This window comes from Lampetra fluviatilis, chromosome 9, assembly GCF_964198595.1.
Source record: "Lampetra fluviatilis chromosome 9, kcLamFluv1.1, whole genome shotgun sequence".
Classification (NCBI taxonomy): domain Eukaryota; kingdom Metazoa; phylum Chordata; class Hyperoartia; order Petromyzontiformes; family Petromyzontidae; genus Lampetra; species Lampetra fluviatilis.
Genome location: NC_136283.1, coordinates 1,878,317 through 1,904,891, shown reverse-complemented (window position 1 = coordinate 1,904,891; position 26,575 = coordinate 1,878,317). Strand labels below are relative to the sequence as shown.

The following is a 26,575-nucleotide window of genomic DNA, read 5'->3' as shown; positions in this document are numbered from 1 at the left end:
AACCAGTGACATCTACATCTGCAGAACGTAAAGAACCAGTGACATCTACATCTGCAGAACGTAAAGAACCAGTGACATCTACATCTGCAGAACGTAAAGAACCAGTGGCATCTACATCTGCAAAACGTAAAGAACCAGTGGCATCTACATCTGCAGAACGTAAATAATCAGTGGCATATGTAGATGCAGAACGTGAAGAACCAGTGGCATATGTAGATGCAGAACGTGAAGAACCAGTGGCATCTACATATGCAGAACGTAAAGAACCAGTGGCATCTACATCTGCAGAACGTAAAGAACCAGTGGCATCTACATCTGCAGAACGTAAAGAACCAGTGGCATCTACATCTGCAGAACGTAAAGAACCAGTGGCATATGTAGATGCAGAACGTGAAGAACCAGTGGCATCTACATATTGTACACGCCGTACAACATGTCTGGAATCGACGGGAGTAAAGTATGACTTACGAACAAATCGACTTACGAACAGACCTCTGGAACCTAATTCGTTCGTAAGTCGAGGAGCCCCTCTATGTATTTCCCTTTAATACCACGCGGTGATGTTGACAAACGCGCGAGTTTTTTTCTAATACACGAAGCACCGCTACATGACGTCACGGACGCGTGACGTCACCTTGACGAGTCGCGCGTCGTCGCCCCGCCCACGAATTGCCCACCGACGCGCTCGACCAATCAGCGAGCAGAGCCGCGCGCCTCACGTGCCGTTGAAGGTGGGGGCCCAGCGGGTGGACCAATCAAGGAGCGGGCGCGGCGAAGGTCGACACGTGTGTCCGGTAACCGGCGTCACGTGGTTCCGGTGGGGAGGGTTGGGGGGGGCGACTGAAAGAGATTCGGGAGCGAGTTCGTCAGTCGGCGGCATCCGTGAGTCCCTCACAGGGGGTCGCGTGGCTGGGGGGGGGCTGTGTGGGGGGGAGGGCAAGGAGGTTGGGGGGGGCAATGAAGTTGGGGGGGGCACGGAGGTTGGGGGGGGCACGGAGGTTGGGGGGGGCAAGGAGGTTGGGGGGGGCACGGAGGTTGGGGGGGGCAAGGAGGTTGGGGGGGCACGGAGGTTTGGGGGGGGGCACGGAGGTTGGGGGGGGCACGGAGGTTGGGGGGGGGCAAGGAGTTTTAGGGGGGGGCAAGGAGGTTGGGGGGGGCAAGGAGGTTGGGGGGGGCAAGGAGGTTGGGGGGGGCAAGGAGGTTGGGGGGGTGCAAGGAGGTTGGGGGGGGCAAGTAGATGGGGCAGTGTCACGTGACCCATGGTTTATGGGGGGGGGGGTGTTAGTCGGGCGGCAGTGTGAGTGTATGGCGCCACGTGCTTGTGTTGCTGTGGGGAGCTGTCGGGTTAGCGGCGAGGGCGCTGCGCTACGAACCTGGCCACCCGAGTTCGATTCCCGCTCACAGACACCAAACGTCGATGACGATCATCTGAATCGATTCTAGGCCTCCCCTAGGTAGACTCGGTCTCCAATGAGTACCCGGTGTGGTGTGTAGTAAACATCGCCACTGGGGAGACAAAGGCGGCCGGGCGTGGTGCTGGCCACCCAATCCCCTCGTGTGCCACAGTGCCGGCCTTCATAGGCGCTGCCTGCTAACAGCACTAGCACTCAACATGCGGGGGTATTTTGTATTGTAATGACTGCTGTGGTTATCGGCCGGTACTAAACTCATCACGTTATCTCCCTATTATTATCGATTACATTCACGATTCACGATCGAATCGTCAGCAGTTTGGCCGTGTGGGTGGGTAGGTCGCGGTTTGGTTGCATCAGCGGAGGTGAATTATTCCGCTTTGTGAGGTTCTGTGCTAGGAGCGGCCTTGCTTGGGATAATTAAATGCCCATTGTGTAACTGTTGTCATTTACAGCCCCTTTAAAGCTAAACTATGTTGTGCTTTAGCAGGTAAGCTCCACTGGGCCTATTAAAGCTTCCTTTTCAGAAGCTCAACGAAGTGTCTCTGGTCGCGTGGAGATGTACAGCAGCCGGTTTACTCTAAACGCGTTGACGTTGATTCTTCGATGTCGAGAGAGAAACAGCCGCAGAGTAACATCGACGGGGAAGAGAGACGTGCACATTCCACATATACAAGCGTCAGGGTTCGGGATCGAACCCAGGACCTTCCTGTAGACCAGGGCAAGGTAGGAAAGTAATTGTATTGTTTTTATCTTATATACAGCCAGATAATAAGACAAATCGCTAACGTTAAACACCCAGTCGTTCATAAAAGTTGAAGGCGGTATAGTACTATAGTAATAGAGCGAGTGCAGAATCACTGAACCGGAATTGATAGCTTGAAAGCATTTAGCGCAGGGACCCTTGAAAGTGCGTAGTCCGTGGCTACATGTGTAGCTACTTGTGCCACGAGGATCATCCTGCGAGGTTTGGTGAGGGAGCAGAGACGTCGCCAAGATCCCACCAACCCCGCCGTGTCGAAGTCTATCGATTGTATTGCGATTCATACGGTCACATTTACGTAATCGACACACTGCCACTTGGCAGCGTTAGGGGCCGTCCATAAATGACGTCACGCTATTTTGGCCAATTTTTTACCCCCCCTCGTCACACGGCGTCACAAAAAGTCAGACCCCCCTCAAATATGACGTCACAAAGCTCTGCCCCCCCCCAAACCATATTTCCATTTTGAAAATAAAACATGCTTCAAATCGCTTTAAACTATTGTCATTGTAGTGCGTATTTAATGTGGCGCTGCACTCTGATGTTGTAGGAGAAAACGTATTGAAAAGGAGGCGTTGGAAAGTTGAAATTTAGCATAAAATTCACTTGAAAATATTCAACGTCTAACTAAAACTGCAGATGTTCAGAATATTCTATTGAAATTATCTTGTACTCTCCATTAGCAAAATGGAGAGTACAATTATAACAATCACATATTCATTCCACAGAATGAAAAGCCCTGGTAGAATCATTAAAATAAAAATGTTTAATAACAATAATTCAAAATTTTTACAAAATGTATCCTTCTCCATTCTCCCATGGAGAAGCAAAATGCTCCTTCATGGAATAAATAAAAGGTGACCTTAGTAAATTTAAATAATCAAATAGTTAATGAAATTAATAAAAATTAGTGTTATAACAATTATTATTGAATTAATATTTATTTAAAGTTGCGCATTTTGATGTGACGTCACATTTCTCAAACCCGCCCTCCCCCCTCGTCATACATCGTCACAAATGTCTGACCCCCCCCCCCCCAGGTGCGTGACGTCATTTATGGACGGCCCCTTATGCAGTTGCGCATTTCGTAACTTTTTCGTGTACAGGGGAGTGCAACACAGAATATTGGGACTTGGTGGTGGCCCTCTCTGTCACACCGAATACTTGGGGGCGGGCGGGGGGTGGTGGATCACGCAGAGATTTTGTGGCACACCCTCTTAACGGGGACCACGAGGGTAGACGCCGAGGCAAGTACAGCAAGTAGGTCGTTGACTTACTGGAGCAGATATTGAACGTGAATGGTAACTCCCTGATGTTCTAAGTATACTATAAAATTGTCAATGTTGTGGATTCACTCTCCACGCCGGTGAGCTGAAGCAGTAACTAGTTACTCTTTGGTTCTTTCGGTAAAGTCACGTATAAAGATAAAATAATACATTAAATAACATTTTTATTTTCTCTTTATACGTGACTTTACCGAAAGAACCAAAGAGTAATTCCTGCAGTCACGAAAGCTCCAAATTAAGACAGTAACTAGTTGGCGCGTTCTGTTTACGTGACGAACCTTACTGGCTGTGTCGGGTGGTGGAGGGTTACGACACGTTTATACGTACACGATCAAACCCAAAAAACCTTTATTATGAATAATATTGGTCGTGAAAGCCTGCGCGTTTAACTATACTGTAACTATAGTGTACACTATATACTGAATACTTATTTGAAGATTTAAACAAACATTGAAGACTTAATTATGTTTTATAAAAAAAATAAGTGCTCACTTATAAACCGCATGTCTTTCACTAAATTACATATTTTTGTTTATCTAACAAGGGTCTCATTGGGTCTCAAATCTCATTTTCATTAGCATCCTGCATTCGGATGTTTGGCCATTACCCATTGTTGAGCGTTTGCAACGTTGGAGAAACCAAAGTACGTCGTGAAAAAACCACACATCCTCACACTATTAGCGCGTCATTCGTCAATGTAAAAATGTTTGGAAATATTTATGTTTCATAAGTATTTCAACTATGTAAAAACACTTTATAACCATTTTTTTTAATGTTCTATAACTCATGTCGCATGGCTGTGAAGCATGTTTCGCTTATTATTGAATTTAGACTTTGTATTAAGTAATAATTACTACGACTGTAATTGCATTCATTGCACTGATCATTAATATGCTACATTCTCGCTCTTTGGCTTGTGCGTGGTCAGGCGATGATGATGTCCCGGTCCCATCATCCCCAGTAATTTCTGCATCCGATTAGGACAAGAGAATGCTGGAGCCTTTGTCCCAGAGTCCAACCGATGACGTAGAATCCCCACAGGACACCGAATCCCGCTCGCCACCCCCTGCGGAGCCGTGTCCCATCGAGAGCTCCGTGCGTAACTCCAGCCCTGTCAGCCATGGCGCCCCGCTGCGGACAGACTCGCTCTGCACCGACGCCACCGCTTTTCCCGGTGGCCTCTCGGCTCTGGTGGCCAAGTTTGGTGATGATGGAAACAATGAGCACTTCTTCTCGGACGGGTTCCACCGCCGTCTCTCATCCCCGCACCCCGCGGTTTCCACGTCCGCTCCAAACTTGGCCCCATCTGCGGCGTCACGACACCGCCCCGCCCTGGTCGGCGATTGGCATCTCCCGTGCGGGCCATGGGATGATGGTGTCTCGTCCGAAGGTCCGCACGGGGAGCCTTCGCTAGAATTCTGGCCGCCGGATACAGTGAGTTTGGCGGTGGCAGTGGAGGCGGCCGAGCAGTCGTCGACGAGGCCTAAGAGCGGTGGAATTTGCAGCCCGGACATTGACATCGATGGGAAACTCGTCCCTTCAGACGATGGCGCCTCATTTAAAGACCCACCCCGGAACCCTACGGTAGAACTCCTGCCATCCGATGACATGGCTTTGGCAGTGGCGGCGGCAGTAGCGGAGGCGGCCGAGGAGTCGTCGACGAGGCCCAAGAGCGGCGGAGCTCGGAGCCGCGGAATCCACATCGACCGGCAGCTCATTCCCAAGCTGTCCGTGCAGTCTCAGCCGAGCGAGCTGCAGGGGCTGGGGGTGAGCGTCTATGAGCAGCGCGCGCTCGAGGCCGCCGTCCTGGAGCAGGTGGACCAGCAGCTGAGCGCCGAGAGGAGAGCGCAGGAGGCCCTCGCCCTCAACGAATACAAGTCCGTGCTCGACGACCTCAGGTCAGTCCACTGGCACGAGGCATAAGAAGTGCGGCTGCCGTCTGCGTAAGTGGGCAATTAAACAGTTCTAGATTTGAAGCTTTCGTGACTGCAAGGATTCATACTCTTAGGTTTTTTCGGTAAAGTCACGTAGGTAAAAATAAATAATAAAAATTATAGAAATAAAATAATAAATCACGACGTTTCGGGCGCAACACAAGCATCCGTCACCAGGTGGGACAACCACAGCAGTTGCCCAGTTTGTGGCTGCTTGAAAGTGCAATCCATCACCTCCCCCTAATAGTTTGGGCTGTCAGTAGTAGCGTTGCTGCGTGTTTTTTTTCCTTAAGGTCGTGCTGTTCCACGTTGAAGCAAATCGACCAGGCGATGGCACGAGTGAAGCCTCGCTTTCCTGGTGATGCCAGCAAAGACTTGACACGCCGTCTCGACTCGATCAAACGGCAGAAGGAAAACAAGGTCAGGGCACCGTCTCCATCAGGTCGTGACTCCTTACCAAAGCTCAGCTCTCTCTTTAAGTCCTGCCCACTGGCGGGTCCTTAACTTAAACGACCTTCACCATGTCTGATCTTCAGCTTCATCATTTAGCTGCACGTGCCCCTTTTCTTTAAGTCATCAAGCATCAGCTTTTTTTCTGTGTCTTGGCCTCTTTCCCAACATACATCTGCATCGTTTAAATTTTACTTCTCCTGAACTTGCTCTAGAACTTCCTAATTTGTCTTGCTACATCCAACTGATATTCCCTGTTTGACGCCAAAGTCAACGTCTCTTTCCGCATACAACACCAGGCTCCATACCGGCCTCCCAAAATCTCAACGGATAGAAATGTTCCTTCCCCTGGCTTCGCTCGTGCCAGCGCGGAGCTACTTGTTGAGATGAGGTGTTCTTCACAGGAGAACCAAATAAAGAAGCTGAATGCCAAGCAGAAGAAGCTCCAGGCCATGCTGGGCAGTGACGTCGTTCGGCAAGTGGAGGCCGAGCTTGGAATGGAGGAGGTCGAAGAAGGTTCGTATTCGCGCGCGATTGATTCACACTTGTTATCAAGTTGACTCCTCGGTGTAGTTTCGGGGTTTTTGCCGCGTATCGTTCAGCGTCCCGTCCGATGTTTAACGCCCATTGTGCTGGATAACGGGCAAAATGACACGCGGTAAAATCCTGAAGGGCTATTTACTCTGCGCTTCCGCACCACAGATCTCCCTTGTAAAATAGCCAGGCAACTGACTGAACGGGGTATGATCTGTGTTGCAAAGCAAAGAAACTGAAACTAAATGGGAACCCACCCTCATTTATTTATTAATCTGGACACTGCCCACCCTCCCCCCCTATAACTATATATATATGAAGCACACTGAAATTTACCAACCAGTGTAAAAACTACAAAGTGATGCGGTGTGTAGCGCAGAATCCTTGTACCTTGGGTTAATGTTCAATTTCAAGAGTGTTCCTCATATCACGTATTTTTCATATCCACATTGGTCATCTTTTTTGGCGTATTTTTCCCATTAGTGGCTATTTTAATGCCAGTCTCATTCATCGGCCTTCCTCATCCCTGTTGCTTTCGTGTCCTTTCCAAACACACTTTTATTAATTCAACTCTTATCACGTCTAGTTTTTCTTTAACAGTGATATCTTTCAGTGGTAAAAAATATACGAGCATGTTAGTTTCATCGACGCAAATATATTACAGTTTCTCACCGCCGCAAGCTGCCTGTAAACCGCCAGCGAACGCCAACGCTCTTTAACAATCCACCCACTCCCGTGCACAGACGAACCCTCGGCACCATTATCCCTGGGCAGCCACCTGATGCCCGTGCAGGAGAGCGAGTGGGACATGCTGGTGCGCACGGGGCAGATGACCCCCTTCGGCACGCGCGTCTCTGCGGTGAACAGCGACGGGAGCGCGGTGACGTCATTGGCAGCTGCACCCCCTCCGGCGCCGGACAAACCGCGCAGGCTGGCGCTGAGCGGCGACGCCATGTCGGGCTTCGAGGCCTACATGGCGGAGCAGGACCAGTTGCGGGAGACGCGGAAGAGCCGTGTCGCGGAGGCGCGGAAGCGACGGCGGAAAGCGTCGCGAGCGCTCGACGACCCGGGTCCCTCGCGCGGGAAGAGTGCCGGCGGGAGGGCCGGACAGACGGCGGCTGGCGACGGTGAGCCGGGCGTGAAGAGAAAGGCCGAAGGCGGAGATGGGTGTGTGGATGACGACGACGAGAGGAGGAGCCGGAGGATCAGGAGGAGGATGAGGAGGATGTCGGGACAGCTCGAGGCCGGGGAGAATGGCGGCGCGGCATGCGCCTTGGGCACAGGTGAGGCATGCAGCAGGCCCGAGTGTTGACGGCGATTCTTGACGTAAAATTGACGAGCATCAAATTGTTCACAATGATGTTTTTTTTTGTACATTGTGTGCTTCATAGAGGGTTGGGTAATCCACAGCCCAGCCTGCAGCTTGATTTCATGTGGCCCATGACCACTTGAGTCTTGCCACTTTGAAACGGCCCATAAACTATATTTAGCCATCACTGCAAGCATCTTACTCAGCTGCACTAATCTTAAAAAATGTTGCGTGCTCATTCACCTTGTCACTGCAAGGGCCTCTTTACACGGTCAGCATGCATATTTTTTTGCGCATTACCATTAATGGATAAGGAACGGTAAGGTGTGTGTGTATGTGTTAAATAAACACGTGGTTGCTCACCAAAGGTATTTGAAAGTCCTGCAAGGAAAATGCTTGTAACAATACTGTGCAACTGAAACAATGTGAATATATACATTTGTGAAGCGTTGATCTAGCAGAAGAGCAATGGAAAATGGTCGGTCTGGTTGCAGGAGATTGTGTTGAGGGGAGTGGGGCAAACTCGGACAGCAACGCTTCTGTCTCTGCAACCAAGGACACTTTGTTGGACCCAGACTGGTTGGCTGGGGAGGAAGATGACGGTGATGATGACGATGAGGAAGAAGAAGAGGAAGATTCTCTGCAGTCTGAAAATAAGGCCAAGAAAAGGAGCAGGTGAAGACGTAACAGCAGTGCTGCACACTGACACATAAGTGACGGTTAGAATTACAAACCTGGCACATCACGAATCACCCCCCTCCCCCCCCCCAAGCGGTTTATAGTATTGTCATGATTCAGAGTCGTGATTTGGAGTCGAGATTTTACTCGAAAATTCCATACACTTTTTGTCTCGTTCTTGTCGCTGGAATTTGTCCAGTTTTCTCTCAATTACCTTGCAAGTAACGTTAACTTAAATGTACCATGAACTTAGAATTTTCATTCAACATCCATAAACTGTGAATATTGCACGTGTGAGTTGATGCATGCGTCATTGAGCAACAACAAAAAAATTACGTTTGCGCTGTCGTCGGTGGTGTTGGTGAGACGACCCAGAGGAAAAAAGGGACGAGTTGGACACGGGTCACTGGCAGACGAGAGCGACGACGAGAAGTACCCCAAGCTTCAGAGCAAGCGCTTCCAACGTCACCCAGACGACGGCGACATAGAACAGTACAAGCAGCGCGTACGGTGAGGCGGGCAGGGGTAGCGCTCATTTGCTCTGCATCAATCCGTCATCCATTGCATCATCAGTATTTATCTATCATTTAGATCTGTTGCATCAATTATTATCCACCGTCGTCATCACCCAATGAATCGTCAAAGTCATAATCATCCATTGCCTTGCCACAAACATTTCTGTGTAGGTGGGGCATCTGGGATAAGGGACCCCCATAGTTACCTGAAGGCACCACAGATGTGGTTCTGAAAAGCTGCTTCCGTGGGCCGTTCTCCTGTACATGGGGTGATACAACAATCCACCCAGATCCTGCACACGAGCCGTTCCATCTCCACGGCGGATGTCCTTAGGGGGCTGGGGCAGGACACTCCGCTAGAATGGGATGAGAACAACAACTGAGTGGCTTGCCTGGCTGTGCGTACACTTTACTTTGCGTCTTTCCTACTGCGCTACTTGCCTGTATAATTCGTCACGACTCGCTTTTTTAATCAGGACCACAGCCTCAAGAGACTTGCACGACGAGTACGTGGCGAGAGCAACTGCCGCGTGGGGCTTGTCGTTGTGGTATGCGGTGCAGTCACTGCGGTGGTCCGCGGTGCGTTCTCTCGGCAGACGCTGGCACCGTGGCCGCTTGCTCGCCAAGAAGAAGCGCCTCGAGGAGGGACTTTCCGCGACCGAGTCTGAGGAGAGTGACGTGGAGTTTGAGGGCGGCTTCAAGGTGCCCGCCAGCCTCTGGCAGAAGCTGTACAAGTGAGCATCGCCACCGAGTGCCATGCGGAGACGCCACCCTCCCCAGTGTTGTATAGCCGATTCCGGACTCGTCAACAGTACGGTCACCTCTTCTCATTCTTCTTTTGATTCTTGTTGTTGTTGTTGTTTTTCTTGCTGTTCTTTTTGTTCTGCTTGTTCCATAGGGAATTTGAAAAGCAACATACATGTTTAGAACTGCGCGTGTTCAGTTTAGAGAGGCCCATTGATGGCGTCTGGGGTTGCCAGATAGATACCGATTGCACGTGTGGGGCAATGATCGCTGATGAGAGTAACGATTGGACTTCACCGCGTTTCCCAATCAGGCGAATGCATAATTCCCCACCCATGGGGGAGGTAGGGTTGCCACGTTGTGGCGATACTGATATACCCGTACGTGATCAGGCCCACGATAATCGTCATGTCCACTTTGCAAGGTATCTAAGGGAGGCCTTCTTGTCCCAATAACCTTTGCCGACGCCCGACGTGACCCCGGGCCTCATGAGCGGTGCTCAGTGACGCACGACCCCGTGTGCTCTCGCAGGTACCAGCAGACGGGCGTGCAGTGGCTGTGGGAGCTGCACGTGAAGCAGGCGGGCGGTGTTCTCGGGGACGAGATGGGACTCGGCAAAACGGTGCAGATCATCGCCTTCCTGGCCGGGCTCAGCCACAGCAAACTGAGAACCCGAGGTCTTGGATACCGGTGAGTCAGCCTGGGTGGGGTTTCAAGAGCCGCAGTGAGCAACGACAACCATTCCTGGTTTAGCCTGCACAGCCTGGAGCGTTTGTTTGGTTTAGCCTGCACAGCCTGGAGCGTTTTCTCACACGCACATACGTTCAAACGTGCATGCGAACACACATGCACACACACAAGCACACACACAAGCACACACACAAAGACTACGATCTCCCAAGTCCCAGTACCCGTTATGATACCAGTCCCCAATGGTGTCTGCCGTGGCCCTAAATGTAGCGCAGCGTGCTAATCACGACGATTCTAAGCAGCATGCGCGCACGCACAGATTGTACGGCTCTTAACGTGCGCGTTTATTTCAAACCGTGTGCACTATTTTGCATTAAATGTAAATGTCATAAGTAACTCGCGTATCTTTAATGCCGTGAGTGCGTGCCAACGTGCGCGTGTTCCCCTGCCGCCGCCCTGCCCTGCGTGTAGGTACGAGGGGCTGGGCCCGTCGCTGGTGGTGTGTCCCACCACGGTGATGCAGCAGTGGGTGCGTGAGTTCCACACGTGGTGGCCGCAGTTCCGTGTGGCCGTGTTGCACGAGTCCGGCTCCTATTCGGGGAAGAAGAAGGTGAGGAGGGCCGGATTTTTAGTCGATGGAGTGACTGCTTTTCTTTCGTGGTTAGTTTTTAAACTATTTTACTAAATTAGGTCCCACTGAGCTATGTAGCTCTTTTTCAGAAGTGACCCGGCCACAAATGATAGCTCAACTAAATGGCTTATCTTGTGCAAATGTATAGCAGCCAAATACTCTAAACGCATGTTTCTTAATGTGGAGGGGAAAACCGGAGGACCCAGAGAAAAATCCACGCGACCATGGGGAGAGAGACATGCAGATTTTCAAATATACAGCAGGCGTCGGGGTTGGGATGGAACTCGCGACCTCCTGTTTACCAGGCGAGGTGGTTAACATCTCGCCACCGTGGCGCCCTTAGTTATTCAACTTACTCGAGCACTCCTTTGGAAACGGCCACCCCCGGTGTTGCGCGCGGCATGCATAATATGTATATTATGTTGTGCCGCTTCCACGTCCGTGTTTCCTGCCTTCACCAACACTCACTCACTGACCGGCGTGGTGAAGTATGGTCAGATATCCCCACGGCGTGCAGGGAGACTTCAATCCAGCAGTGCGATGACAAAATGGCAGTACGCGCACCTGAACTTCATGCGCTACGCGGTGGCAATTTTTTATTTTGTTTACCAAGCCTCGCAAACAACATTTCGCTGCCGCCAATTCACGCGAATGCTAATCATCGCCATTGTGCTCTTAATGGACTTGTCCATGTCGCGCTGCTCACGTGAGCGGGGATGTAAAAACGCATTCCAAATTAGGGGCTCCCATTGTGGGCGAGGGCTCCGTGGGCCTCGTTAAACTTCCAGCGGCCGCTGCAAGTGCGGAGGAAACGGCACTCGGCCAAGATTATTAGGTTATTTAAATAACCCCCACCCCTCGCTCCCCACCCCCCTATTTTGGGGCTGCATCCTGTTTTTACAATGGCTCAATAATCTGCTCGGGCAGGAACAAAAATTAATTCTTTGGGCAGAGGTGCTGGCTTATTGGCAGCCCTATTAGCGGAAATAATGACATTCGTCAGTTTATAAATGAGTGCGGGCTAAGCCGCGTTTGGAGGATAAGCCGCAAGACTTTTCCTGCGCCCGACAATGGGAAGGCATGTAAATGCGGTTAGATTGCCATTATTATTATCATCGTCGTCGTTATTATTTTTCCTACTTTTAAGGAGAATCTAATTTTGCCGGAGGAGAAATGAATTTTGGTCGGGAATTGATGCCCGTTATCTGACGGGTTAGCGGCGCGGTCGAATTAGCCCCGGCGTGCGGAGCGGCGCCACGGCTTAACGAACTCCGTCGGTCTTCCGCGGCGAAACGAACGGCCACCCGCCATTGACCCTGCAGTTTGTAGATAAACAAGAACAAGGATTACCGCCGCATTTGTTGTATCAATCCATCGTTAAATGACTTACGCGGTGGGGGGTGAGGGGGGGGGTGGATAAAAAACATAACATGCATTTGAATTTGGATTTTATTATATGCGCAGAGTTATCGTGTTTGTTTTAACAACCTGCAGAATGAGCGCAAATGAGTTCCTGTAATTAAACATCTGGTAATGATCCTTTAGTATGACAATAAACGCAAGTGGGGTTTTTTTTGGCACCCGTGCAGAAATGCAGATAAAATGAATTCCAGTGAGCAGAATGAGATTAGTTTAACGCGTATAATAGTTGGTGCGTGCGTATATGCGCGTGTGCCTACGAGAGTCCGTATATATATTTTTTGCCGGTTTGTTAGTGTCATTTCACCAGTGCCGTCACTCATCACGTTCCACGTGAGTGACCGCAGTTGCCCACCGAGCTCTTAGAATCTGCACTTGAATTACGGTGGACTACCTCGTGTCGCAGGTCGACACGATTAATTGGCGTCGCCACTTCTCGGTGGCGATTGCGATTTTGTTCGTCTTGATTCATATTGACTTGACTGACTTGGTCAGACCGCAATGAAAGTTGCTTTCGCAAGTTCATTGTGTTACATACAGACCCCAGGAGATGTCGATACGTAACTAGTTCCGAAATGTTCTCTGTGCTCTACAAAGATTGTTCGTTGAGTGCCAATGAAACAACTGCGTCCGGTCTACCGGCCAGAGAGGGACCAGGCACCAGGTTATGAAGACGAGTGTGCGTTTGTGGTCATCCAGAACAGACAGCACAACAACTTAACGACGCAATGCCCGAACCACAAATACGAAGGAGAAATCACGGCGATACGCTTCGCTGCTCCTGACGCGGTTATCTGGCCTGACCACCTGACTGAGAATTTGTCGTCGTTGCTCTGCATCTACGTTAGCCATACGACAAGAAGAAGAGAGATTTAATTATTTTCTCTGGGCCTCGCGCCATACACCGCTCCGCCGCTGTCTCCGAGCCTTGACGCGTGTCCCCCGGTGACGTTGTTTGTGACAGGAGCGTCTGGTGAACGACCTCGCGAGTGGCGGTGGAGTCCTCGTCACGTCGTACTCGTGCGTGCGGCTCATGCAGGACACGCTGGGCGCTCACCCGTGGCACTACGTCATCCTCGACGAGGGGCACAAGATCCGCAACCCGGACGCCGCCGTCACCGTCGCGTGCAAACAGGTGGGGGTTTTCCGCCCCCCCCCACCCCCCGTTGTCGGGCTGCCCCGCTCGTACAAACAAGGCGACAACGAAAACGTAGAAGGAACAAAAATGAGATGATGAAAACCAGAAAAGAAAGAATCGTGTTTTTATTGACTTGCGATCCAGATTTGTGATATTTCGCCGCAAAGCTGGGAGGGAGAATTTTTTCTGCTTAGTTGGGGAGTGCAGAGGTTCGCAAACTGCACGAAGAAACCGGCGGTGTGGAAAAACTCGGTGGCGAGTGAAATTTGAAATGATCCGGGGCCTTAATTCACCAACCCGCACTGACCAACGTGGTCAAGTATCGGGAAATAACCCACGCGTCCAAAACATCCGATGATAGATTGAAAAAAAAAACTTGAGCATTATTAACTTTAAAAAATGTAATAATACTGCGTTATTATTTCTTGCACAGTTCCGCACGCCGCACCGCATCATCCTGTCGGGCTCTCCGGTGCAGAACAACCTGAAGGAGCTGTGGTCGCTCTTCGACTTTGTCTTCCCGGGTAAGCTGGGCACGCTGCCCGTGTTCATGGAGCAGTTCTCGGTGCCCATCACGCAGGGCGGCTACTCCAACGCCTCCGACGTGCAGGTTCGTCCCACGTGCCCCGGGTCACGCACCTTCCCCGCCCCTACCCCCTGGTTGCGCACCTCCCCCACCCCTCTCCCAACGGCGTGCGTATCGACAATTGTCTGCTCTTGTCCCACCTTCTTCGAGGTACGGAGCCTACGGCCCGTGGGCCACATATGCTCTGTGACTTCATTTCATACGGCCCGTGGCCACACAAGGTTTACCTCTTCAAAACGGCCCGCAGATGATTCGTGTCCTTCGCTGCATGCTTCTTATCCGCACCGATCGGGTACTGGACGGGAATATATTCCACCCGGCAACAACGCTCTGTCACTTCTGTCACTCGGCAAGGGCCTGTTGCAGTGACAGAAGCGAGCGAGGTGGTTGTGCGTCTAAACTGCGGAACAAACTTGTTTGAAAGTTCCGTTTGGTAGGGAGAAGCTTCCTCACCACCTTGTAGGGGAGGGGGGGTGCCAGGGGAAATTGTCACCCACCCGTTTGCCCCCCTTCCACACCCCCCCCCCACCAACCTGGCAGACTGGGGGGCAGACAGTGGCGTTTGGCTGCCCCACCCAGAGCTCAGCACTGGGCGATGATGGGGCTGGTGCACACAGTGGCAGGAGTGGAATGACGAAAGTGCTGTCAATTGTTGTTATTGTTGTGATTTTACCCATGTGTTATTAGTGCTCTCTTGTCGTCGGTGTTCGTGGCAGTCGCGATTTACGGCGAGGTTTTTCTGCGTCCACCCGTCAGGTGCAGACAGCGTACAAGTGTGCTTGCGTGCTGAGAGACACCGTCAAGCCCTTCCTCCTCCGCCGTATGAAGGCCGACGTGAAAGTCAACCTGGCGCTTCCTGATAAGAACGAGCAGGTGAAGGCTCTCTTAAAATATCATTATCAGCGGTCACAGCTATGAACTGTCCACTGCTACGTAAATGCCTCTGTGCGCCTTCGCTCATTCCCATGGTAATGTAATATCACAACAGCTTTAACCTGAATGATGTCATGCTTAGCTGATGTCACCACTACCTCCGTGGTGAACATCCTCTGGGGCATGCTCCCCTTGTTTTGTCATTGTATTTATATGTAGAATGGCCCTAAGAGCAGAGCGCACATGTGTATCTAGAGCAGCCTGTGTGTGTATGAGCGAGCTGTTGCATAATCGTTCACCACTGCTGTTGTTGTTTTGCAGGTTTTATTCTGCCGGCTGACGGATGAGCAGCGCGCCGTTTACCAGAAATTCCTGGACTCGCGCGAAGTCCAGCAGGTCCTTAGCAGGGAGAGACAGGTGTGGCACTCTGCAATGCACTGCACCGCACTGCACCGCACTGCACCGCACTGCACGGCACCATACTACACTTGAGTCAACCCGTTCCCTCGCCTCGCCACACCGCCCATACATCGAACGATCACAATTCATCAAATCGCCCAGGATTCGGTGTGCGAATCATCACACACGTGGCGTGTGCGTGCGTGCATACCTACGCGCGTACCTGTTAAAGGCTTCCACGAGCGTCGACCCCCACTTACCTCTCCACCACCCCTCTCCAGGTCTTCTCGGCGCTCATAACGCTGCGCAAGATCTGCAACCATCCGGACCTGCTGACAGGCGGCCTGAACGCGGAGGACGACGAGCTGGCGCCCTCCGTCGCCACCATCGCCAGCGTCGGCGGAGGAGGTGCGGACCCCACCTCCTTTGCCGCCGCCGTCACGCGCGGCGCTGGATTCGGCTACTGGCGACGCTCGGGGAAGCTGCTCGTGGTGGAGGCTCTGCTGCGGATGTGGCGCCGGCAGGGCCACCGCGTGCTGCTCTTCACGCAGAGTCGGCAGGTACCGGCGGCGTCGCCGTGGGCCGGTTTGGAGCCGGTGTGAGAGCCCCGTAGCATTTTTGCACCCAAGTGTCAGAATACTCTGTGATATTTGGAACCCCCAGGTTACAAATTCTGTTGCAGCAGTGGTAGGGTAATAACTTAGCCTGCGCCATGTAGATTGAGCCATTTGTGTGTCAAGTTCTCCATACATACAGAACTGCGTTTTGTGTTTAGTTGTCCTTACCCTCGCACCTCCGATTATCACGGTTGGCTACGTACGGCGCGAAAGAAGTTCAACATACATACGTGTACACGTCGTGAAACGATGACTGTTGTCACCGTCCCCGACTGACAGATGCTGGACATACTGGAGAAGTTTGTGCAGGGCGAGGGCTACTCCTACATGAAAATGGATGGCACCACGAGCATCGCCACTCGCCAGCCGCTCATCGACAAGTTCAACAAGGTGCCCGTCACCGTCGCACCTGCCAGCCTTCCGTCGAAGCATCACGCCCCCGCGTTTGACGCTCAAGCCCGTGTTTGGGCCTCGGGACCATGCTTGGTCTTTTGCGATTTGCTTCATGTTTGCGTTTTTTGGCTCACGCGTGTATGTGTGTTCCTTTTGTTTCACGGGGTTTGAACGTTTTCTCAGGTTCTAAGGCGTCTATGCATTCACGTTATCTGTCTGTGGCTAATGGGGAGCGGGGGGACATTAACTCTGGTAAGATGATCCCTTACGATCGCAATTTGAATACGGGGTTGCGTTACAATAAAGTCCTTATTCCCAAAAGAAAACCAGGCAACGTTGATTGCCGCCTTCCATGCTGCTAAATAAAAGATTGAATAATTTTTTAAACAAAGTTCTGTTTTGGAAAGCGTTAAAAAAAAAAACGCATTTTATGTGACATATATATTTTTTTATTGAATCTTGCAGGACGAGTCAATGTTCATGTTCCTGCTGACGACGCACGTCGGGGGCATCGGCGTGAACCTGACGGGGGCGAACCGCGTCATCATCTTCGACCCCGACTGGAACCCGAGCACCGACACTCAGGTGCGTGCGCTCCCTCGTCACCACAACCCCCCCCTCCACTCTTTAGCCACGCTGCTGCTTGGTCGGATTCTCAAGTTTACTTCCCGAGTAAAGCCCATTGAGCTAAGAAGCTCGTTTACAAGAGGCAAATCGGCGGGCAGACGAGATCAAAGCATTCCACAATTAGAGGTTTAAAATCAAAAAACTTAATATTTTGTAAGATCATGTAAGATTATATTCATACTTGAACTTGTGTATTACTTATACTCCTGGTGTGTGTGTTAGACCAGAGCACGCCTTTTGGCGTCCTCTGGTCTCACACCGTTTGAGACGAGGCTCAAAAGAAAGCTGTCTCTGGTGTGGACCAATCAGTTTCAAGGACAATGCATATATTATCAGAGTGTGTTTTTTGTTTGCATTCTGACCACAAACATTGTGGTTAATGCTGCTGACATGATTCCTTGTTAAAGGTTTCAGTTTGGTGTTTTAACATCTTAGCACCTGTTTTTTTGCCAGAAAAAAGGGGAAAAACATTATCATGGTGTGGGGGAGGCTCACGTTTCGAATCCAGTGGCCGCTCCGATTACTGCTGTGGCCGTGTAATAACCATCACCATGCCCCCCATGGGCCTCACAGTGGAACGTTAACATTCTCAAGAGTAGGGCCGTTGTGTTTCCCGGCGTCATTAATTGAAAATCTTCCACATTTGAAAGAATCACCCTGCGAATCATTCGATTTGAATCTACGCAGCAACAATTGGCTGCTTTTTACCCTACTGTTAAGGCTTAAGGGGGGATCTTTGTCTTTGTTGTTTATCTGCAGGCCCGCGAGAGAGCCTGGCGCATCGGGCAGTTGCGTCAGGTCACCATCTACCGCCTCGTGTCGGCTGGCACCATCGAGGAAAAGATCTACCACAGGTGCAGCCGCTATAGCAGTTACGTGGTCATTTCCTGGTCGCTAACTCGGTCCAGTATTGAACTCATCTTTGCGATTTAGTGAGCTCAAGCCCCCTTCAGTTGGTCGCCCACGCCTGCAATCCATTGTTTTGGATGCAAAGGTCGGTAGATCACGTATGGATTTGTAAACTCCCGCACTTGCCGGGCTGAAATATGATCAGGAGATGCCAGTACAGCAAGTGGACTGTTGAATCTATGGAGGATTGTATTATGATAATGCAATTGTTGACGCGCACAATGTGTGCGAGTGCAGAGAACACACACATACACATGCAAAAGCATATACGAAGGCAAAAAATACACATGAACATACGCAAACAAGACAAAGGTCGCCTGCATAGCCTACAACAGACTGCTGGGTCAAGTGCTCTTAACGAGCACCCATTAAGGCTGGGATAGCGCACGAGGGAATGGTTGTCACCACACACTCGGTCACACGCACACGGGATGCACACGCAAACATACACCCCCACGCTCAACACGCACGCTTTGTGTTTTTTTGCTCCCGACGACCATCAGGCAAATCTTCAAGCAGTTCTTGACGAACCGCGTGCTCAAGGACCCCAGGCAGCAGCGATTCTTCAAAGCCAATGACCTCTTCGAGCTCTTCGCTCTCACCGACCCCGACTCGTCGCAGAGCACCGAGACCAGTGCCCTCTTTGCAGGTCCGTGTCCGTGACGACGACGTCGTTTAGCGATGGGTTGTTGTCATCGCCCGCGTGAGCAATGTGATCGTCATTCCGCGTTTGGATAGAGGCGGTGATTAGGCTGCATAACGCTTCCCTCGGGATTAAGTGCATCGTGGTGACTTTTGCGATTGTGGTTCAATTAGTTAATTATAATTAATTGTGTTTTTTGTTTGTATTTCCTATTTGTAATTCAATGTCATGTCGTTCTCGAAGAACAGTGCAACCCCCTCATGTTATGTTACGGCCTGCGGAAACAAATATCACAGAGCTACGTCCAAGTTCTCTTCAAGTGATCTCTGATCCGCAGTGGGGGCAGAACTTTCACATCTGCCCTGCTGCTACAAAATAACATTTATTGTATGGCAGTAAACCCAATGTTTTTTTATTTGAATAGTTTAGCTGTCATTGGTAACCGGGATGAAACCATCAGCAACTCACTACACTTGATAACCCAGTTGAATCACGAGGCAGTTGCCTGGCTTTAAAACCCAGGCTCTCAACGGTACCAGCTTAGCGCTGTGACCTCTGCGCCACCAGGCCGCCGAGATTCAGCCTCACTTGTTTGTTCTGCGACGCGAACTTAAGTCGTGCGGCAAAGTCGCCGTGCCCGTTATCACAAGTTGAAATTAAATGTTACTCGCAGTTACAAAAATAACAAAAACAAATTGGGTCATGCGCCCAACGCGCCACCGACCCGGCGCGCTGGGCACGTCGCTGCGCGAGCTGTGGGCAGCCGAGCTGGCGCCGCGACGTCATGTTCCGTTTCTGCGCCGCAGGCACCGGCTCGGACGTGCGAGTCCCGATCAAACCGCATCGCCCGCCGCACGCTTCCTCCGGCGAGCGTCACGGCCCGCACGCCGCCTTGCCCAGACCGGACAAACCGCACCGCTCCGCCCAGCGGCGTCCTCCAGGCTCCTCCTCGTCAGCCTCCGCCGCTCCCCGGCGATCGAACCCTCGCGAGGCGGCGCCCCCTCCCCGAGACCGCGTCATCGACGCGGACGCGACAAACGGCGTTGGCCTCAAAGATTCCGACAAAGCCGACCGAGCGAAGCCGAGCCCAGGATTGGGGGAGACTCCTTTGCCGTCTAGGAACGGAGGCGGAGACGGCGGGGGTGGAGAGGCCGGTCCCGCGGGTGCGGCGCAGCTAGCGCCGCAAGGGAGATCCGCCGAGCGCGGCGATGCGACGACGAGCGAGACGCCTCCGGGAGGAGATGCCAAAGAAGATTCCTCGGTGGTGTCGGAGGACAAGATGAAGGCATGGCGGGAAATGGCGCGACGATTGGCGGCGCGCCTTGCTTCCGGCGGTAGCGACTCCACGGCTGGCGGCGGTGGCGGTAGCGGCGCTGGCGGTGACGTCACCGCTCACCGCAAGCGCAGGGAGAAGCAGAAGCACGTGGAGGGCGCGGAAAGCGGGCGCGGGCGACACGCTCACGGGGACGAGGGCGACGGGAGGTCGAAGAAGAAGCGGAAGGGCGTTCGCTTTGAGGGGGAGCGAATTCCTCACCTGGTGAGGCATGCGGAGTTCAAGGGGGCCTCGGCAGCAGGCGGAGACAAGGAGGAGCGAGAGGACCGCAGGAAGACCGACGACTACGTTCTGGAGAAGCTCTTCAAGAAGTCGGGTATGGCCGCCACACGCCCGTGTCCTTCTCCACGAAGTTAGAACTCGCACCGTCGCCTTTTCTCCACGGGTTTTGGTTGCCACGCATGTGCACAGGTACTGCACGTGCGACGAACACTGTTTGCGCTGGGCGTGTCGAAGATGCGCTCCTCGTAACTCGTTTCATTTAAGAACCCGGTTTAAACGCGGTTGGGCAGCTGAAACCTCGGATTTGAACCCCCAGGATCTTAGCAACGCCAGCGCGGTCTGCCTGACCACCGAGCCGCCCGGCCACCTGGGAGCGTCGAGTCTTGACGCTCGTGCTCGGTCGTACCCCCGCCCCCCCGCGCAGGAATCCACAGCGCGATGCAGCACGACGCGATCATGAACTCGTCACGGCCGGACTTCGCGCTGGTGGAAGCGGAGGCGACGCGGGTGGCTCGCGATGCGATGCATGCGCTCCGCCAGTCGCGCCGGCACTACCGATCGGCAAGCACGGCGCCGCCGCCGCCGCGGCCCCAAGCGAGGTCGGTCAATGACGCGCCGCCCCCGATGGCTTCGTGCGCCAACTTGCCCTGACCCACGCGATGTTTAATCGGCGGAAGTCATCGGAGTCCTGGGTGACCTCGACAACTGTTGAACAGCTTCATATCGGCGCTCGGCGCATTGTTGTGTCGTGCGGATGTTGCTCGGCCGGTTATTGACATCGTCTCTCGGTGTTTGTTTTGTTATCGCATCTCAAGGTTTGGGCAGAGGAAGAAGCCCCTGCCGTTGGTGGCAGCCCAGGCCGCTAAACCACAATCGCAGAAGTGCAGGGTGAGTGGCTCTTGCGTGAAGTTGCCCCTTTTGTCAGAATGAGGGCGCCTCTTTACGCAGTTATTTTACCTCACCAAACCCGCACTGAGCAGCGCGGTGAAGGTGGTAAGCGTAGACGTTGGAGCATAGTCATACTGTAAAACAATGCTTTTTGCCGCACTGCCCCCACCCGCTAACAATCTGAAATCCCGTCAGTTCTCTGGAATCTAAGCAGGGGTGAGCTGTGGTAGTGCTTGGGTAGGCGATCATCAGGAATAATAACAGGTGTCATCGGCTGTTTGCTGGGCTACATAACCCTATAGTTTACACAGTCCTATCTTGCGAGATTGATTTCCTGGGCCGAACGATTGCCGCTCACTTGCTTCTTCATCTACAGTCGCGTCTACCCACACGCAGTCTCACGGGAGTCAAGTTTATTTTGGTTGCCCATTTGTGTGGTGTGTTAAAGCGTCGTTTCCCAACTTCCAAATCGGAAGGTTAGAGGTTACAATCATCGTAGAGGCCTACCAGAGCCGTAGCTCTCTCTCCTTAGCACGCTGGGCAGCTTACGCCTCGGAGCCGGATCTTGAGATGGCGGAATCGCAGTTCAGGACTCGTGAAGTCGCAATAAAGCAAGTATTATATGGGAGAACCATCTTGCGCGTGTTTGCTCGGATGACTTGTTATTCCTTTATCATGCACGTGAACTACCAGGATGTGCAAGCTGTAGCCAAGGACTCCCCGGTGCCCACGAGCTCGCAGACTCCAAGGTTCGGTAAGAAGCCGGAACGAACAAAGGATGAAGGAGCTGCAAGCGGTAGCGGTGGCGGCACCAGCAGTGGTGGCGGTGGCGGCACCAGCAGTAGTGGCGGTGGCATCATTGGCTGGAGCAACGCGAGTGATGCCCCCAGCAGCCTGGGCAACCTGGAGTCCAACCTGCACCCCGTGTCCACGACGGTGCTGGCTCGCATGCGCACGCGGAACCATCTGCTGCTGGCGCGGGCACTCGAGTCCACGGAGGACGGAGAGGATGAGCAGAGCCAGGTGACGAATGCTTGCCGCTCGTTTATGTCGCTCGCAGCACCCTTAGTCCGGGTTTCCCCAGTTTTATTTCTGTACTGGATTAAGTTGTATTGAGTCCGTTGCACACTGCACAAATTACGATTGTCAATCGCCCGTATCACCTGATCCCCTCCCCCTTCCTCTTACCCCGCTCATCTGCCACAGGCGCCCTCCTCCTCGCTGCCACCGAGCGAGTTCTCCGAGCTGCTGTCGGACCTGCGCACGTTCGTGGCGTTTGGCGGCGCCGAGGACGGCCGGGCGAGCACCCAGGAGCTGCTGCACACGTTCGAGCAGCGCGTGCCGCCCGAGCACTCGCCTGTCTTCCGCGAGCTCCTGCGCAGCCTGTGCACGTTCGAGCGCGACTCCACGGGCCTGGGGATGTGGCACCTTCGCGCCGACTACCGCTAGCACGTCCGTCCATGTGTCTGTTCGTCACGGGGGGGGGGGGGTGGTGGGGGTCAAAGCACGCTTTCAGAAATGCAAACCGACCGACTGGCCGGCCGTGCCCAAGCGTGACGCGGCTGATCATGCCGATGACGTCACCAAACCCCGCCCATCACTTCCTGTCCAGCGGCACATGTGGGAACAGTGGTGAGGCTTATTTTTCCAACTGTGTTTTATGTGCCGTCCGATTAGTCAAGTTATCGAACTGGCAACCCGTGGCGACTTTGTTGTCATCGCGACGCTGTTTAAGTATTCCATTCTTAGTTACATGACTCGACTCACCCTCAGTTCTACGATGAACTTCTTACGCACCGCACCTAGCCGACAGTGCTGATCGGAGGGCGTGCCACGGAACCGGAGGCAATGGAGGTTGGGGCTCGATGACGTCATCAGCATCACCAGCCGCGTCATGCTGTCCGTGACTCGTCGGGCGGGTTTCCCACTATCAGGATGAGCGTGGGATGGACGCTACGTTTACCAATCCGCCGTCTTCCCGTCTTCACGATTGCGCAGCTGTCGTGTTGCACGTCGCGCTCGCGTTAAACGAACGCGTTGGTTTTCAAGTTTGTGTGAGGACGCTGGCCTGTGCCGTTGTGAGTTAAGGAATATTATTATGACAAGATTATGAAGCGTGCATCCGTTGTTAGAAAAATAAAATGTTTTTAAAAGGTCTTTTTCACCAAATTAATTCCGATGGTGCCATCTTGCATCGTGCCGTCAAACAGCAATGGCCCTGACGACACATTGTGTGTTTGTAGTTCATTGTTTGTGTGTTTGTAGTTTAATTGTCTCACCTGAACACGTTTACTGTAACACTAACTCACCAAGGGCACATTCTCATTCACCAACCCTCCTCCGCTTCCCACGATTCCTTGCGATTCGTTGCAATTTGGGGGTCGCGGTTTGGTTGAGGAATCAATTATTTTGCTCGTCTCGTTTTTTGACGTGTCTCCTTCCGTTATTTGCATGTCTCATTTGCTTAGTTATCCTGTGTGTGTGTAATATGCACCGGTTGCATACAATTTGTATGAATTGTACTTTATATACTCTTACACATCTGAGTAGATGGGTGTATCATAGGAATGGGTGCGCCACACTTAGTCGCAGTTCGCGTGCGATGGACTAAATTGTGGTTACTTCCATCGCTTCCAAGACCTCTGGCCAATGTGGAAGAGTAGGCCAAACACCCTCTCGAGGGGCTCTCTAGAGCTCACTCTGGTTGAGGCCGTGCTGCCAGCTGTGGAGGGAGAAGGCAATCACAGGGCCGAACTTTTTCCTATCACCTTTTATCATGAGCATTACGAACCGATTTTTAAACGATGAATCGTATCAATCTGTCTGTTCGTCACCATTGCTGTGACCTGTAGCCAGCTGATGGCCAATGACTGCTAATCACAGGTGTCGCTAATAGAACCGTTGCATTACTTGAGTTTTCCTCTCCGGTAATTTATTTGCAGGGAATATGGTTGCGTGTAGAATTTGGAGCAAACATTGCGTGCGCTTGGTGCTAATAATATTTCACAATCCTTTGGCAATCCACCGCTGGATGAAGGCCTCCCTAGGAAACTTTCAGTCATGCGGGCTGTCTAACCGTGCCGTACTTCAACAGTACACGGTGGTGGATGGGAGAGAGTGACCCATGACTGGTTCAGACGTCACTCGCCGCTGATGTTAACCGTGACTGGGAATTGAAATCAAGCTGCCGAGGTCATAGTGCAGTGCGCCAACCACTGTGCCACTGCTCCACCGTTGGTGCTATTATGGAGCCGTAAATCTGCTAATCTCATGAAGTTGTTCCATCCTAACCCGATATCCTTTCACTCGTAAAGATCTGTCAACATGAATTTGATCGCATTATTGATCATTGGTGGTCTCAGTGCTTGTCCAATTGTGAAGCGAAATGTCACGAACACTTGATGTGTCTTACGAGAGTTTTTTTTTTATTACGGGTGTCATTTTATACGAGACATTTATATACGAGGCGGTAAACATTTTACACGGCCATCGGTGGCTATCTTGCTCTGACAGTATTGGCTTTGCCAAAAAATGCGGAAATGTTTTCTGGATGTTGTGGTTTGTGTGTATTTAAAGAAAAAATAAAGTATAATGGATCATTGCATTACGTCACTTCTCGTATGTAACAATGTACAGGTGCTGCGACGATGATGACGAACCGAAATGGACGCAAAACTTCTCGTGCCATTCGTTCAGCCACGCCGGCACATTTGCGCAAATTCACAACACAACCCTCCCTCGTGTCCTTCCCAAGCTACCCGCTCCCCCCGGTGTCGCTGTTCGCGTCCATCACCAGCTGTGATCGATCCACTGCTGGATTGATGATGAGTCTGTTAAAGAGTGGACTGTGAAGGATGGTGCCGACTTTTTAACAGCAGTGAGATCTGGCAGAATAGCAATGGCGTAGATGTGTGATGGTCTCAACAGCATCGGCGGCGATGACCTTTTGACCTTGCCATTGCTGTTATTAAACTTGCAATGAATCAATTATAAAGTTAATTATTGAAGACACCCCTGGAAAAAAACTGATTAAATGAATGAACCTTCCATTGAATGAAACGAACAATTAATGAATGATGTTTTGAATAAATAAATGCATTGAACCACGAATGAAAAACGTAATTAATTAGTAAAAAAATTGTTTGTGATCGAATGGCTTAAAATGAATGAAACGAGTTATTAAATGAAATTAACGAGTGCAACAGTGTGTGAGTAAGTAATGGACAACACGATGGGTAAATGAATTACTGGAAGTACGAGGAAATGAATGAAACGTGAATTTAGGCAATGAATGGAACCATGAACTGATGCAAGAACGAATTCATCAATACGTGCTTGACAACGAATAAATAAATGGAATAATGAATTAAACTTGCCGAAACGACGAACAAATGGGTCGCACGCTTAAGCAGGCAGTGCAAGTACAATGCTTGAACAATAAATCTAGGAATGAATGAATCGCTTATTCAACATTCGGGTCAAAGGGCTTGGGAGCAGGACCCACAAACTGGTGGTGACGTAACGCCTGCCGGACAATCACCCGCGCTGAGTCGAGCTTAGACCATGAGCTCGCGTGCAGCGGTGAGATGGATCGCAGCAAGCAACTGGACCGGTGATAGGTGGCGACGGCGCGTGAAGGACTTCATGTTGCGAGACTCCTCTCTTCCTGCTCCGTGGACATGGAGGATGTGCCACGTACCCTGGCTTGCCACAGGAGAAGGCGGTACGGCAAATGTGGATTTCCAACCGTTCCGTCTGCAATGGGTGATGTTGCACTCCCCGCACGCGCGGGTGTTCTCCGGGTGCCCCAGTCACCACCCACGTTTTAAACGCTCATTAATGTTCCGATAACACCTTCATATATAGAGGGCCGCAGAGCTTTAAGGGAAATTTGGCGCTGGCTCGGCGCGTGGCTTCTGCTGCTGCTGCTGCTCCGGCCTTCCCCGATCGTCTGCGGCTCTTCTGTGCGCTTTTGAGTCCGTCTTTATCTCGAGAGAGAGATGAGAGAGAGAGAGATCGAACTCTGTGCGGCGGCGACGCGTTACAACTTGGCATCGTTCTTATGAATCCTCTCGTGCAGTCGCTCTTCGCCTGGGGTGCGCGCACCCCCCTGGGGATGCGAGACATGGTCAGATGTTTTTAGAAGGTAAATCGTCGCAACAAATGTAGCACGGACACGTAATTACAGCTACTTTGTTTCATTAAACCTATGTGTGTATTAACGTTATACTTCGTTTTTACGATTGAGAACGAAAGGGGTGCAACGCTGCAGGTAAAGGTGAAGAACCACTGCACCAGTGGATCGATAATAGTCGATGATCAATCACGACGATGCGACCCAGGACCCCACTTGGCTCGTCTCAACGTGACTCCCTCTCGCCACCCTCGCTCCCTCCAACCAGCACATCCACCACCACCACTACAACCACCACCACCACATCCACCACCATCACTACCACTACAACCACTACTACAACCACCACTACATCCACCACCACCACTACAACCACAACCACCACCACATCCACCACCATCACTACCACTACAACCACCTCTACAAACACCACTACATCCACCACATC

At 51.8% G+C, this 26,575-nt stretch overlaps 1 protein-coding gene across 7 annotated transcripts; it reads left to right on the top strand.

Moving 5' to 3' along the window:
* The first annotated feature begins 829 nt into the window (after positions 1–829).
* ERCC6 (ERCC excision repair 6, chromatin remodeling factor) lies at positions 830–24,594 on the top strand. 7 transcript variants are annotated; one of them, XM_078859509.1, is made up of 24 exons: positions 830–882; positions 4,390–5,359; positions 5,689–5,815; positions 6,250–6,361; positions 7,123–7,662; positions 8,150–8,363; positions 8,733–8,876; positions 9,478–9,615; positions 10,157–10,315; positions 10,787–10,925; positions 13,330–13,500; positions 13,937–14,113; positions 14,846–14,962; positions 15,284–15,379; positions 15,643–15,921; positions 16,258–16,368; positions 16,837–16,956; positions 17,758–17,852; positions 18,411–18,556; positions 19,357–20,199; positions 20,530–20,704; positions 20,921–20,993; positions 21,687–22,016; positions 22,200–24,594. In XM_078859509.1, exons 2-24 carry the CDS (start codon positions 4,452–4,454, stop codon positions 22,440–22,442), a joined length of 5,457 nt encoding a protein of 1,818 aa, XP_078715635.1. In that variant the 5' UTR covers positions 830–882; positions 4,390–4,451; the 3' UTR covers positions 22,443–24,594. The 7 variants fall into 7 exon arrangements, with proteins under 7 accessions (XP_078715635.1, XP_078715632.1, XP_078715631.1 ...); XM_078859506.1 differs by lacking the exon at positions 830–882 and adding an exon at positions 1,293–2,138 and having other exon boundaries at positions 4,443–5,359; positions 8,183–8,363; XM_078859505.1 differs by lacking the exon at positions 830–882 and adding an exon at positions 1,293–2,138 and having other exon boundaries at positions 4,443–5,359; positions 8,742–8,876.
* Positions 24,595–26,575: the final 1,981 nt, after the last annotated feature.